The sequence below is a fragment of the Bufo bufo genome, chromosome 3 (genome assembly GCF_905171765.1).
Source record: "Bufo bufo chromosome 3, aBufBuf1.1, whole genome shotgun sequence".
Lineage (NCBI taxonomy): Eukaryota > Metazoa > Chordata > Amphibia > Anura > Bufonidae > Bufo > Bufo bufo.
The window spans coordinates 328,310,771-328,325,195 of NC_053391.1; the positions used below are offsets into that span (position 1 = coordinate 328,310,771).

Below are 14,425 nucleotides of genomic sequence, written 5' to 3' on the forward strand. Positions count from 1 at the left end.
GGCACTAAGCGGGGGTATTTCATGTACTGTCATATTATAGGGAAAATTAGTACTACTAGGGGGTATTATGGGGAGCTTTACTACTACTGGGGGTCTATGAGGAACATGATTACTAGGGCACTATAGGGGCATTATTACTACTAAGTGTGCTCTGGCAGAGAATTATTTATATTGGTGGGATTTTGGGGGCACCCTGGCACAGTATCAGCTTAGCACAATTATTTTTGGGGGACATTATCTTTATACTATTAGTATTTGGGTGCAGTTATTTTTTAGAGCACTGTGTGCCAATAATTGTTTAAGGGGGCACTATCTGTGTGGTAGTAGTATTCCCAGGGGTACTGTTTCTGCAGTATAGTATTGGGGGTGGCAGGAAACTAATGTCTGTTTGTTAATCTCTGCAGAGATGGGAGATGGCTGAAGAATCATCATGGCGGTCTGGTCTGAATGGAGAAGATGAGGAAAGAGAACGTCTACAACAAAGGTGACATCACTGGATGTAAGAGGTATGGGGCGCTATGTAGGAGAGGAGATGCTTCGGCTCCACCTCCTGCCATTTGCAGAAGGAGGATTCAGAGCTGGGTGAGGACGGCCAAAGGGGGCAGCAGGCCACGGGCGGGTGGCAGATGGTGGGGGGGAACCACAGGCAATGAGCAGGATCAGGGGAAGGAGGAGAGCGGAGGAGCGTCCTGGCTGTAGCTTGTTATATAAGCAGGCAGTGCAGCCAGGACAGACCCTCCCCTCTCCGTATGATGTGTAGAGACAGGCCTCAACTATAGAATGTCAGCTGTACAGTGTGTGTTGGGAGTGGCCTATTAAATGTAGGAGGGGCTTTTAATAATGGGCGGGGCTAAAATGGGCCTCTTGACTGGATTTGCCCCCCAGGACTAAGGCTGCCAGCCCTCCCCTGACTCCCAGCATGCATACTTGTTTTGCTCTTCTAAGAACTCGTATAGAAATGAATGAAGCATGCTGGGAATTGTAGTTTCACAACAGCTGGAGTGCCGAAGGTTGCTGATCCCTGCTCTAAAGGAACAACTTTGAGCAAATAAGGCAGTGGGAAAAATGGCCCAAGGGTCATTGAAAGGATTTAGGCGGAAACCCTACTGTTCTGTGTGGGGGGCCTGGTTTGATCCTTGCTATGGGGCCCTTGCTTCTCGATGTATGCCACTGGCTGGAGCCTCTCTTATAGGTGATATACACAGTGAGTGGAGCCCCTCTTATAGGTGGTGTATACAGTGAGTGGAGCCCCTCTTATAGGCGGTGTATACAGTGAGTGGAGCCCCTCATAGGCGGTGTATACAGTGAGTGGAGCCCCTCATAGGTGGTGTATACAGTGAGGGGAGACCCTCATGGGCGATGTGTATACAGTGAGGGGAGACCCTCATGGGTGATGTGTATACAGTGAGGGGAGACCCTCATGGGTGATATGTATACAGTGAGGGGAGACCCTCTTATAGTGTATATAGTGAGGGGAGACCCTTTTATAGTGTATATAGTGAGTGGAGACCCTCTTATAGGTGATATACGGCGAGCTGGCGCCCCTCTTATAGGCGATATACAGTGAGAAGACCCTCGCCCACTCCTTCTCCGCCTCCTTCTTTCCCTAGGACTGAGCTGTGCTCCAGAACCCGCTGCGCGCTCCCGCAGCCCCAGTGCGCGCCCCCGCTCTACATGCTCGGCCCCCACTCTTTTCCGTCTTCGGTGTCGCCGTACGGGCACAGCTGATCAGCGACTATCGTCACCCTCCGTGTTTCCCCCGCAACAGAGATCCCCTTCTCCCGCACGCCGCCTGGCGCTGAGGTGCAACACTTCCCTGACAGCTGAGGCGCCCCGTCGTTCGGAGGCTTCTCCCCTTCCCCCAGACCCGATTCTGTCCGTGGAGGAACCCCCACCCGGAGCAAATATTCCGGAGAAAAAGAGACTCCCGGAGAGGACTGCTGCGGAGATGGAGGCGGTGGGGCCCGGTAAGTCCTGCCTGGGTGGCTCAGTCTAGGCCAGGAAAGCCGGGGGTGGGTAGGCCTCACCTGGGGCAGGTCGGAATCCATTGAGCGCTCCATATAGGGGCTTACGGTTGGAGCTGGGTGATCGATTAGCAGAGCGGCACCCTTCACCCCTCCTGTGTCCCCAGATCAGTGCCCCTCATGTCTGAGTGGTACGTGCGGGGATCTGCGTGTTGTGCCGCCTGTGCACGTTTAAAGGGCAGGCCACATTATGTGCACATTACATCTAGTAGTTTTCCTTTATTTTCCAGGTTGATCCTCCTGTTGTAGGGACTTGCAGATCTCTGCTGGAATGTGTGGGAGCAGAGCTGATGCGGGGTGCGTGGTGACAACACACCTCACCAGATTGCACAATATTAGTGCGCAAGTGGTGCTGTTTCCCCTCTTACTTCCTTGTAGTGGCGCCCTCCCTCTGCTTCCTGCACAGTACTAGCAACTTGTGTTTGCTTTCACATTGCATTGGTAAAGTCTTCAGTTGCTTTTACTTTTCACATTTAAGGGTACGTTCACACTTGCGGCAGAGGATTCCGTCAGGCAGTTCCGTCGCCAGAACTGCCTTCCGGATCTGGCAATCTGGATGCATTTGTGAGACTGATCCTTCTCACAAATGTATTGCAATACCGGATCTGTCTTTCCGGTTGTCATCCGGGAAAACGGATCCGGTATCTTTTTTCCACCTCATTTTTAAAGGTCTGCACATGCGCAAAACCGGGACACTTCAGGCCGGATCCGGCATTAATGCATTTCAATAGAAATTAATGCCGGCAAGTGATCAGGATTTTTGGCCGTAGAGAATGCAGCATGCTGCGGTATTTTCTTTGGCCAAAAAACGTAAGAGGGACTGAACTGAGGACATCCTGAACGGATTACTCCATTCAGAATGCATGGGGATAAAACTGATCAGTTTTTTTTTTTTCCGGTATTGAGCTCCTGTGACGAAACTCAATACCGGAAAACAAAAACGCTTGTGTGAAAGTACCCTTATGTTGTGGCCTTGTGCTAAAATAATAAACAAAATCCAGTTTTCCTACCCCATAATGATCGTGAAGACAGAAAATTGGAAATCCTTACTAGTGTTGAGCGAAGCGTCATTCAAAACTTAGAGGACCTTTCACTAGATTAAAAAATCTAAACTATACAGACATGGAGAGCGGCGCCCAGGGATCCCCCTGCACTTACTGTTATCCCCGGGCGCCGCTCCGTTCTCCCGGTATAGGCTCCGGTATCTTCATAGTTAGGCTCCACCCAGGGGAACCTGCCGGCGTCTTTCTCCCATGCTGTAGCGCTGGCCAATCGCAGCGCTCAGCTCATAGCCTGAGAGAAAAAAAAAACCCCTCAGGCTATGAGCTGAGCGCTGCGATTGGCCAGTGCTACAGCATGGAAGAATGAGACACCGGCAGGTTCCACTGGGTGGAGCCTAACTATGAAGATACTGGAGGCTATAACCAGAGAACGGAGCGGCGCCCAGGTATAACAGTAAGTGCAGGGGGATTCCTGGGCGCCGCTCTACATGTCTGTATAGTTTAGATTTTTTAATCTAGTGAAAGGTCCTCTTTAAGAATAATACTGTACGAAGATCAGTCTCTGTACAGTGTTAGAATGTATGGGCTCTGATGAGCCAAAGTAAGTTATTCACAAAGTTGCATGTGACTTTATTGAATAACTTCAGTAGTTGATTTTTAAAGTGGAAATAGTGCTTTAAAACTTGAAACGGGACTCTGCTTCGGTTCTGAGATGCTAGCTGGTTTCAGGTCTCTCCAGAGATGTTTGATTAGGGTTCAAGTCAGGGCTCTGGCTGGGACACTCAAGGAGACTCACTGAGTTGTCCCTAAAGGCTGTATTACACTATGCCAGGGATGCCCAACATACAGCCCTCCAGCTGATGTAAAACTAAAACTCCTGCAATGCCCTGCTCTAGACAGATGGCTGTAGGCTGTCCAGGCATGTTGGGAGTTGTAGTTTTGCAACAGCTGGAGGGCCGCAGGTTGGGCATCCCTGCCCTATGCGATCAGGCAGGTGATTGTCGGCAGGGAAGCTTTCCGTCCCAGAAATGGCCTGCTCCCTAGTGGAGGAGACCGCTGCTATTGCTTGCAATGATTTCCTCCTCAATATGGGGAGGAGCAGTCGCCATGCCATCTCTTGTCCCCATACTGAATCATTGCTTGCCAGCAGTAGATCAGGATTACACAGCACAATTTGCTGCCATGATTTTAAACCTGATGAAAGAGCCCGATGAACAAGTGTTTGCTTGGTGGCAGTATTATACAGGCAGATCATTTCTATAATCGCCTGGTGTATTACAAGCGTAAGCCACTCCTGTGTTGTCTTGGCTGTGTGATTAGGGTCGTTGTCTTGTTGGAAGGTTCTGCCCAGTCTGAGGTCCAGAGCACTCTGGATCAGACCTCCATTTAGGGTCCATTCACACGTCCGTTGTTTCTTTCCTGATCTGTTCCGTTTTTTGCGGAACAGATCTGGACCAGTTCTGTACCCATTCATTTTCAATGGGTCCTGAAAAAAATCGGACAGCTCAATGTCTTTTTTTTTTTTTTTTTTCAGGACCCATTGAAAATGAATGGGTACAGAACTGGTCCAGATCTGTTCCGCAAAAACACGGAACAGATCAGGAAAGAAACAACGGACGTGTGAATGGACCCTAAGAAGATCTCTGTACTTTGCTCCATTAAGATTTTCCCTAAGGCTACTTTCACACTAGCGTTCGGGTGTCCGCTCGTGCGCACCGTTTGAAGGGGCTCACGAGCGGCCCCGAACGCATCCGTCCGGCCCCAATGCATTCTCAGTGGAGGCGGATCCACTGAGAATGCATCCGCCTGCCAGCGTTCAGCCTCCGCTCCGCTCAGTGAGCGGACACCTGAACGCTGCTTGCAGCGTTCGGGTGTCCGCCTGGCCGTGCGGAGGCGAGCGGATCCGTCCACACTTACAATGTAAGTCAATGGGGACGGATCCGCTTGAAGATGACACTATATGGCTCAATCTTCAAGCGGATCCGTTCCCCATTGACTTTCAATGTAAAGTCTGAACGGATCCGCTCAGGCTACTTTCAGACTTAGAAAATTTTCTAAGTAATAATGCAGATGGATCCGTTCTGAACGGATGCAAACGTCTGCATTATAGGAGCGGATCCGTCTGATGAAACATCAGACGGATCCGCTCCGAACGCTAGTGTGAAAGTAGCCTTACCCTGACTGGTCTTCCTGTCCCAGCTGCTGAGAAACACCCCCACAGCATGACGCTGCCACCACTGTACTTCACTGTACGGATGGTATTAGTCAGTGACTGGTTTTCTCCAAACATGAAGCTTAGAACCGAGGCCAAAAGGTTCAATCTTGGTTTCATCAGACCAGAGAATCTTGTTTCTGACAGTGAGTCCTTTAGGTGTGCTTTTTTTGCAAACTTTTGTGTCTCTTACTGAGGCGAAGCTTATTTCTGGCTGGCCACTCGCCATAAAGTCCAGATTAGTTGATAATCAATGCAGCAGTCGGCCTTTTTGAAGTTTCTCCCATCTGCCCACAGGATCGTCGGAGCTCAGTCATAGTGACTAATGGGTTCTTGGTCATTTGTTACCAAGGCCCTTCTCTCCCAATTACCTAGCTTGGGGGCGGCGATAGGAAGAGTCCTTGATATTCAAAATGTCTTCCATTAAGAATTATGGAGGCCAGTCAGTGTGATATTGGGAAACTGAATTACTTTTGTACCTTTCTCCAGATCTGTGCCTCCACACAATCCTGTGTCTGAGCTCTACAGGCAGATCTTTCCTCCTCATGGCTTGCTTTTTGCTCTTATGCATTGTTAGGCTATATAGACGGGTGTATCTTTCCAAATAATGTCCAATCAACTAAATTTACCACAGGTAGGCTAAAATCAAGGCCTAGAAACATCTCAAAGATTATTCTGAGAAATGGGAGGCCCCAGAGCTAAATTTCAAGTGTAGTAGGAAAGGATCTGAATACTTATGTCCATATAAAAGTTAGTTTTTCCCTTTTTGATAAATTGGAAAAAATTTCTAAAATTCAGTTTTGCTTTCTCATTATGGGGGATTGAGTGCAGATTAATGGGTGGAAACTTGATATTTTTTCTTTTTAGCACAAGGCCGCAACATAACAAAATGCACTGTATGTGGGAACTATGCCCAGGACTGAGAAAGCTCACCATCATTGTATCTGTAGTTAGTCAGAAGAATCATTCAGTGCAGTTATGAAGACGGACATAATACCCATTTATACATTTTCAATGATTTATTTTTTTTGTCCTGGTGTTGGAATAGAAAACCGGGGGAGGAAAACCTGAAGCCCTGAATCTAGTATATGATGGACACAGAGACCCATTAAAGGGATTCTGTCATGGCATTTTAGGCCTATAACCTAAACATATGGCTAGGTCCGTACTAATAACCTGAATTTGAAACTGTACTTATTAAATGTGCCTGTGGCTCTATTAGCACATAAAACTGTTTTTTATAACCTGTTATTCACCTACCTAAGGTGCCCAAGGGGACGTCGCTTCATACAGTGTGCCCGGCTGCAGCCATCTCTGGTGCCCAGCGCCGCCTTCCCAGTTGAAATTGCCGCCCCCCTCACCTCAGCCCCGCCTCCGCAATCGTCCGGTCCCTCAGGTTATGCTTAGTGCGCACACGCGGGATCTGGCAGAGGGACCGGATGATTGCGGAGGCGGGGCTGAGGTGAGGGCGGCGATTTCAACTGGGAAGGTGGCGCTTGGCACCAGACGGAGATGGGTGCAGCCGGGCACACTGTATGAAGCGACGTCCCCTTGGGCACCTTAGGTAGGTGAATAACAGGTTATAAAAAACTGTTTTTTGGGCTAATAGAGCCACAGGCACATTTAACAAGGACCGTTTCGGATTCAGGTTATTAGTACGGACCTGGCCATATGTTTAGGTTATAAGCCTAAAATGTCATGACAGAATCCCTTTAACCACCTCCGGACCGCCTAACGCAGGATCGCGTTCCGGAGGTGGCAGCCCTGCGCAGAGTCACGCATATATGCGTCATCTCGCGAGACGCGAGATTTCCTGTGAACGCGCGCACACAGGCGCGCGCGCTCACAGGAACGGAAGGTAAGAGAGTTGATCTCCAGCCTGCCAGCGGCGATCGTTCGCTGGCAGGCTGGAGATGTGTTTTTTTAACCCCTAACAGGTATATTAGACGCTGTTTTGATAACAGCGTCTAATATACCTGCTACCTGGTCCTCTGGTGGTCCCCTTTGTTTGGATCGACCACCAGAGGACACAGGTAGCTCAGTAAAGTAGCACCAAGCACCACTACACTACACTACCCCCCCCCCCCCCCCCGTCACTTATTAACCCCTTATTAGCCCCTGATCACCCCTGATGACCCCATATAGACTCCCTGATCACCCCCCTGTCATTGATTACCCCCCTGTCATTGATTACCCCCCTGTAAAGCTCCATTCAGACGTCCGCATGATTTTTACGGATCCACTGATAGATGGATCGGATCCGCAAAACGCATCCGGACGTCTGAATGAAGCCTTACAGGGGCGTGATCAATGACTGTGGTGATCACCCCATATAGACTCCCTGATCACCCCCCTGTCATTGATTACCCCCCTGTCATTGATTACCCCCCTGTAAAGCTCCATTCAGACGTCCGCATGATTTTTACGGATCCACTGATAGATGGATCGGATCCGCAAAACGCATCCGGACGTCTGAATGAAGCCTTACAGGGGCATGATCAATGACTGTGGTGATCACCCCATATAGACTCCCTGATCACCCCCCTGTAAAGCTCCATTCAGATGTCCGCATGATTTTTACGGATGCACTGATAGATGGATCGGATCCGCAAAACGCATCCGGACGTCTGAATGAAACCTTACAGGGGCATGATCAATGACTGTGGTGATCACCCCATATAGACTCCCTGATCACCCCCCTGTAAAGCTCCATTCAGATGTCCGCATGATTTTTACGGATGCACTGATAGATGGATCGGATCCGCAAAACGCATCCGGACGTCTGAATGAAGCCTTACAGGGGCATGATCAATGACTGTGGTGATCACCCCCCTGTCATTGATTACCCCCCTGTAAAGCTCCATTCAGATGTCCGCATGATTTTTACGGATGCACTGATAGATGGATCGGATCCGCAAAACGCATACGGACGTCTGAATGAAGCCTTACAGGGGCGTGATCAATGACTGTGGTTATCACCCCATATAGACTCCCTGATCAACCCCCTGTCATTGATCAACCCCCTGTCATTGATCAACCCCCCTGTCATTTATCACCCCCCTGTCATTGATCACCCCTCTGTAAGGCTCCATTCAGACATTTTTTTGGCCCAAGTTAGCGGAATTATTATTTTTTTTCTTCTTACAAAGTCTCATATTCCACTAACTTGTGTCAAAAAATAAAATCTCACATGAACTCACCATACCCCTCACGGAAACCAAAGGCGTAAAATTTTTTAGACATTTATATTCCAGACTTCTTCTCACGCTTTAGGGCCCCTAGAATGCCAGGGCAGTATAAATACCCCACATGTGACCCCATTTCGGAAAGAAGACACCCCCAGGTATTCCGTGAGGGGCATATTGAGTCCATGAAAGATTGAAATTTTTGTCCCAAGTTAGCGGAACGGGAGACTTTGTGAGAAAAAAATTAAAAATATCAATTTCCGCTAACTTGTGCCAAAAAGAAAAAAATTTCTATGAACTTGCCATGCCCCTCATTGAATACCTTGGGGTGTCTTCTTTCCAAAATGGGGTCACATGTGGGGTATTTATACTGCCCTGGCATTCTAGGGGCCCCAAAGCGTGAGAAGAAGTCTGGTATCCAAATGTCTAAAAATGCCCTCCTAAAAGGAATTTGGGCACCTTTGCGCATCTAGGCTGCAAAAAAGTGTCACACATCTGGTATCGCCGTACTCAGGAGAAGTTGGGGAATGTGTTTTGGGGTGTCATTTTACATATACCCATGCTGGGTGAGAGAAATATCTTGGTCAAATGCCAACTTTGTATAAAAAAATGGGAAAAGTTGTCTTTTGCCAAGATATTTCTCTCACCCAGCAAGGGTATATGTAAAATAACACCCCAAAACACATTCCCCAACTTCTCCTGAATACGGCGATACCACATGTGTGACACTTTTTTGCAGCCTAGGTGGGCAAAGGGGCCCATATTCCAAAGAGCACCTTTAGGATTTCACAGGTCATTTACCTACTTACCACACATTAGGGCCCCTGGAAAATGCCAGGGCAGTATAACTACCCCACAAGTGACCCCATTTTGGAAAGAAGACACCCCAAGGTATTCCGTGAGGGGCATGGCGAGTTCCTAGAATTTATTATTTTTTGTCACAAGTTAGTGGAAAATGCTGATTATTTTTTTTTTTTTCATACAAAGTCTCATATTCCACTAACTTGTGACAAAAAATAAAAACTTCCATGAACTCACTATGCCCATCAGCGAATACCTTGGGGTCTCTCTTCTTTCCAAAATGGGGTCACTTGTGGGGTAGTTATACTGCCCTGGCATTCTAGGGGCCCAAATGTGTGGTAAGGAGTTTGAAATCAAATTCTGTAAAAAATGACCTGTGAAATCCGAAAGGTGCTCTTTGGAATATGGGCCCCTTTGCCCACCTAGGCTGCAAAAAAGTGTCACACATCTGGTATTGCCGTACTCAGGAGAAGGTGGGGAATGTGTTTTGGGGTGTCATTTTACATATACCCATGCTGGGTGAGAGAAATATCTTGGCAAAAGACAACTTTTCCCATTTTTTTTTTATACAAAGTTGGCATTTGACCAAGATATTTATCTCACCCAGCATGGGTATATGTAAAAAGACACCCCAAAACACATTCCTCAACTTCTCCTGAATACAGAGATACCAGATGTGTGACACTTTTTTGCAGCCTAGGTGGGCAAAGGGGCCCATATTCCAAAGAGCACCTTTCGGATTTCACAGGTCATTTTTTACAGAATTTGATTTCAAACTCCTTACCACACATTTGGGCCCCTAGAATGCCAGGGCAGTATAACTACCCCACAAGTGACCCCATTTTGGAAAGAAGAGACCCCAAGGTATTTCGTGATGGGCATAGTGAGTTCATAGAAGTTTTTATTTTTTGTCACAAGTTAGTGGAATATGAGACTTTGTAAGAAAAAAAAAAAATAAAAAAAAAATCATCATTTTCCGCTAACTTGTGACAAAAAATAAAGTTATATGAACTCACTATGCCCATCAGCGAATACCTTAGGGTGTGTACTTTCCGAAATGGGGTCATTTGTGGGGTGTTTGTACTGTCTAGCCATTGTAGAACCTCAGGAAACATGACAGGTGCTCAGAAAGTCAGAGCTGCTTCAAAAAGCGGAAATTCACATTTTTGTACCATAGTTTGTAAACGCTATAACTTTTACCCAAACAATTTTTTTTTTTACCCAAACATTTTTTTTTTTTTATCAAAGACATGTAGAACAATTAATTTAGAGCAAAATTTCTATATGGATCTCGTTTTTTTTGCAAAATTTTACAACTGAAAGTGAAAAATGTCATTTTTTTGCAAAAAAATCGTTAAATTTCGATTAATAACAAAAAAAGTAAAAATGTCAGCAGCAATAAAATACCACCAAATGAAAGCTCTATTAGTGAGAAGAAAAGGAGGTAAAATTCATTTGGGTGGTAAGTTGCATGACCGAGCAATAAACGGTGAAAGTAGTGTAGGTCAGAAGTGTAAAAAGTGGCCTGGTCTTTCAGGGTGTTTAAGCACTGGGGGCTGAAGTGGTTAAACCCTAAAAACTGAGGTCAATTGGGTTCCTGTTAGTCTGTCCATTCTGCCAGACAAAATAGTGCGGCACATAGCATTGTTTTGTCCTGAATCTGTGACCTTTAATGTAACCTCTGCCATAGATGGGAACACAATTTTGCGGAACGGCACAGACAGCCTTTAATATAACTGCCTATTGTCCTCAAAGCGCGGACAAGAATAGGACAAGTTATATTTTTTTCGCTGAACTGATGCGGACAGCACACTGAGTGCTGTCCTCATCTTTTGCGCCCCTATTAAAGTGAATGGGTCGGCATCCAAGCCGCCGAAACTGCGGCTCGGATGCGGATCAAAACAACGGCTGTGTGCATGAGGCCTAAGGCCTCGTGCACATGACATGTGTATTTTGTGGTCCGCAGACTGTGGATCCATAAAATGAGTGTGTGGCATCCATATTTTGCATTGATTTCATATTCATATGTGCATTCTGCAAAAAGGTGTCCTCAAAATGCGGACCATGGACCCATTGTAAACAATGGTTCTGCAAATAAAATGTGGATAGCGCACAGGCCATGTCTGGAGGATGACATGCAGCTAAATTTATATCCTGGTGTATAGTGGTTAAAGGTCTGTTCAAGACTGTTAAATTGTCCTGGTTCCAGTGCTGATGCTCCTGTCCCTGACGTTTCTGGTCCCCTCTGGACAGTACATGTGACCTGCCATGTACGTGCACATGATCACTGTGATGTATGCATGAGCGGCAGTTGACCACATGACATTGCCGCTTTCGGTCCTACTGGGATCTGTATCCTCAGGGACTGGACCCACAGTGCTGCAAGGGATCAACCTTTAGCAGATGAGTTAGGCTTTTTTCTTTCTTTTAGGCGTCTTTGACATGGGCGATTTGGATTGTCACGTTCTGTTCAGGAAAAAAATTAGTTTTGAGATCCGTGTTTGTTTTTTCCAAACAGATGCCATCAGTTTTTAATGTTTTTTTCACACGTGTAAAAATAACCCAAAGAACTGAAAAAACAACCCTCAGCATCTTCTGGCAACTATCAGTGAAAAACATTGCATCTGGATAACTTCCATTTTTCATGCAAATCCCATTCATTTCTATGGAGCCAGCGCTGCGTGAAAAACACACAAAATATAGAACATGGTTTATTTTTTATTTTTTTTATTCCCCCCCCCCCCCCCAACGCATCAGTGATAAATGATGCTCATGTACACAGACCCACTGCAATGAATGGGTCAGGATTCAGCCCGAATGCTATGCTTTCATTACACGCATCAGATCCGGACTGAAAACTCGCTCGTGTGAAAGGTCTTATTAGTCTGGTTCTGCTCTGAGATTTTTAAAACTTTCTGACAACCCATTTAACCCACATGTCCAACTCTGATTACTATGTTTTCCAGACTGGTTCTGACTATACAGCCCTGCTAGTTTTCACTTTTGTGTTTTTAATAAAAGGGCCGCAGATGGAGAGAACAAATTTCTATGGTTCAAAACATACTAGATTCCTATGAAAGTAAATATGCAACAAGAAATAATGAATACAGTACTAATACTGGTAATTAATAATTTTCTATTGATGCTGGAGTTAGTCTGTACATTTATTCCAGCTCCAGCCGAGAGGGTTATTCCCATGTGGACAATGAGACCATTTGTCCCATTCTCCAGCTATGGGCTTGACCTAGTGGTGGGACTAGCACCTATTGGGTATAGGGCTGCACTAAACGATTATTTTAGTAATCGAGTATTCTATCTATTTATTTTTATGAACAATCGAGTACTCTAATAAGAATAACCTTCTTAAAATAACGTATTTCTTTATAAAAACAATATTTTTATTCCTTAGGGCTCTTTCACACTTGCGTTGCCTGGATCCGGCGTGTACTCCATTTGCCGGAATTACACGCCGGATCCGGAAAAACGCAAGTGAACTGAAAGCATTTGAAGACGGATCAGTCTTCAAAATGCGTTCAGTGTTACTATGGCACCCAGGACGCTATTAAAGTCCTGGCTGCCATAGTAGTAGTGGGGAGCGGGGGAGCAGTATACTTACCGTCCGTGCGGCTCCCGGGGCGCTCCAGAATGACGTCAGAGCGCCCCATGCGCATGGATGACGTGGCCATGCGATCACGTCATCCATGAGCGTGGGGCGCCCTGACGTCACTCTGGAGCGCCCGGGGAGCCGCACGGACGGTAAGTATACTGCTCCCCCGCTCCCCACTACACTTTACCATGGCTGCCAGGACTTTAGCGTCTTGGCAGCCATGGTAACCATTCAGAAAAAGCTAAACGTCGGATCCGGCAATGCGCCGAAACGACGTTTAGCTTAAGGCCGGATCCGGATTAATGCCTTTCAATGGGCATTAATTCCGGATCCGGCCTTGCGGCAAGTGTTCCGGATTTTTGGCCGGAGCAAAAAGCGCAGCATGCTGCGGTATTTTCTCCAGCCAAAAAACGTTCCGTTCCGGAACTGAAGGCATCCTGAACGGATTTCTCTCCATTCAGAATGCATTAGGATAAAACTGATCAGGATTCTTCCGGCATAGAGCCCCGACGACGGAACTCTATGCCGGAAGAAAAGAACGCAAGTGTGAAAGAGCCCTTAGTGGTATAGCACATAATTGCGCGCACACACAAGGCTTCTTTCACAGCCGGAATGTGCCGTATCAGGTATAGCTGGATACTGCCGGCTGCTGCAGCGATTGACTGTAATGGGGTCCGGCCTTGTTAAAGCATTCCAGATGGGTTTTGGCCGGACAAAAAAAAGCTTTGGATGATACCCAGCATGTATGCCGGAACATGGCCAAATGGCATTGGACCACATTAGTCAATGAGAGCATATAGCTAGTTGTATACAGCTATACCCAATAAGTATGCTCCTGCAGGCTGTTCTGCCAGAATGTGTAGTTTGTTCCGGTGGAGGAACAGACTGCCGTAGTAAACTGGCTGCATCTGTCATAGCTGGATGCCTATTGACTGTAATGGGGATCCGCGCAAAAAATGCTGCACATTTTGCTAAGAACCCTTCCAAGTCAGTCAGCCTTGCCCTCAAATCAGTCCCCCCATGGCAAGCCTGCAATCAGAGCCCCATGCTGCCCTGATCAGACCCCCAGGCTGCCACCATCAGCCCCTCCCTTGCTGCATTCAGAGCTAGACCCCCATGCCATCCATTGACATGTCCCCCACTCCCTCATTGCCATCAGAGTAGCCCCTCCATGCCGTGTGCCCCATGATGGCACTGCCATCATACCATCCAGATTGCCATGATGTCCTTCTTCCCCAATGCCTCCACGCCATTCACAATGTCCCCCACTCCCATCAGATCAGCCCCTCCATGCCAAATCACAGGTGCCCGCCTTTACAGGATCCCCCCCGCCCCTAACTATATACTCACATTTCCTAGGAGTGTGGCGTGCATGCACTGGGAGGGAACTGACATCACACACAGCGTCAGCCAGCGCACTGACTGTGTGCACGCAAGGCCCTGCCCAGTGCAGCGCGGTCCTGAGACGGGAGTCCACGGAGCGTTGAGTGAGGAGCTTCACTTCACTCACGCTCTGATCACATGACTTAAACGAATCCTCGATGCAGGGAATCTGCATTGAGGATTTTCGCCTCGATTACATCGATTTAAATCGA

The 14,425-nt window shown here is 47.2% G+C and overlaps 1 protein-coding gene across 1 annotated transcript in view; it reads left to right on the forward strand.

The window, feature by feature from the left end:
- Positions 1-1,636: 1,636 nt before the first annotated feature.
- Positions 1,637-14,425, forward strand: part of LOC120995283 (protein argonaute-4) — a 67,527-nt gene continuing 54,738 nt past the window's right edge. The window contains exon 1 of the mRNA XM_040424382.1: positions 1,637-1,967. Coding sequence (XP_040280316.1) covers positions 1,949-1,967 — 19 coding nt within the window. The 5' untranslated portion in view covers positions 1,637-1,948. The remainder of the gene's footprint in view (positions 1,968-14,425) is intronic.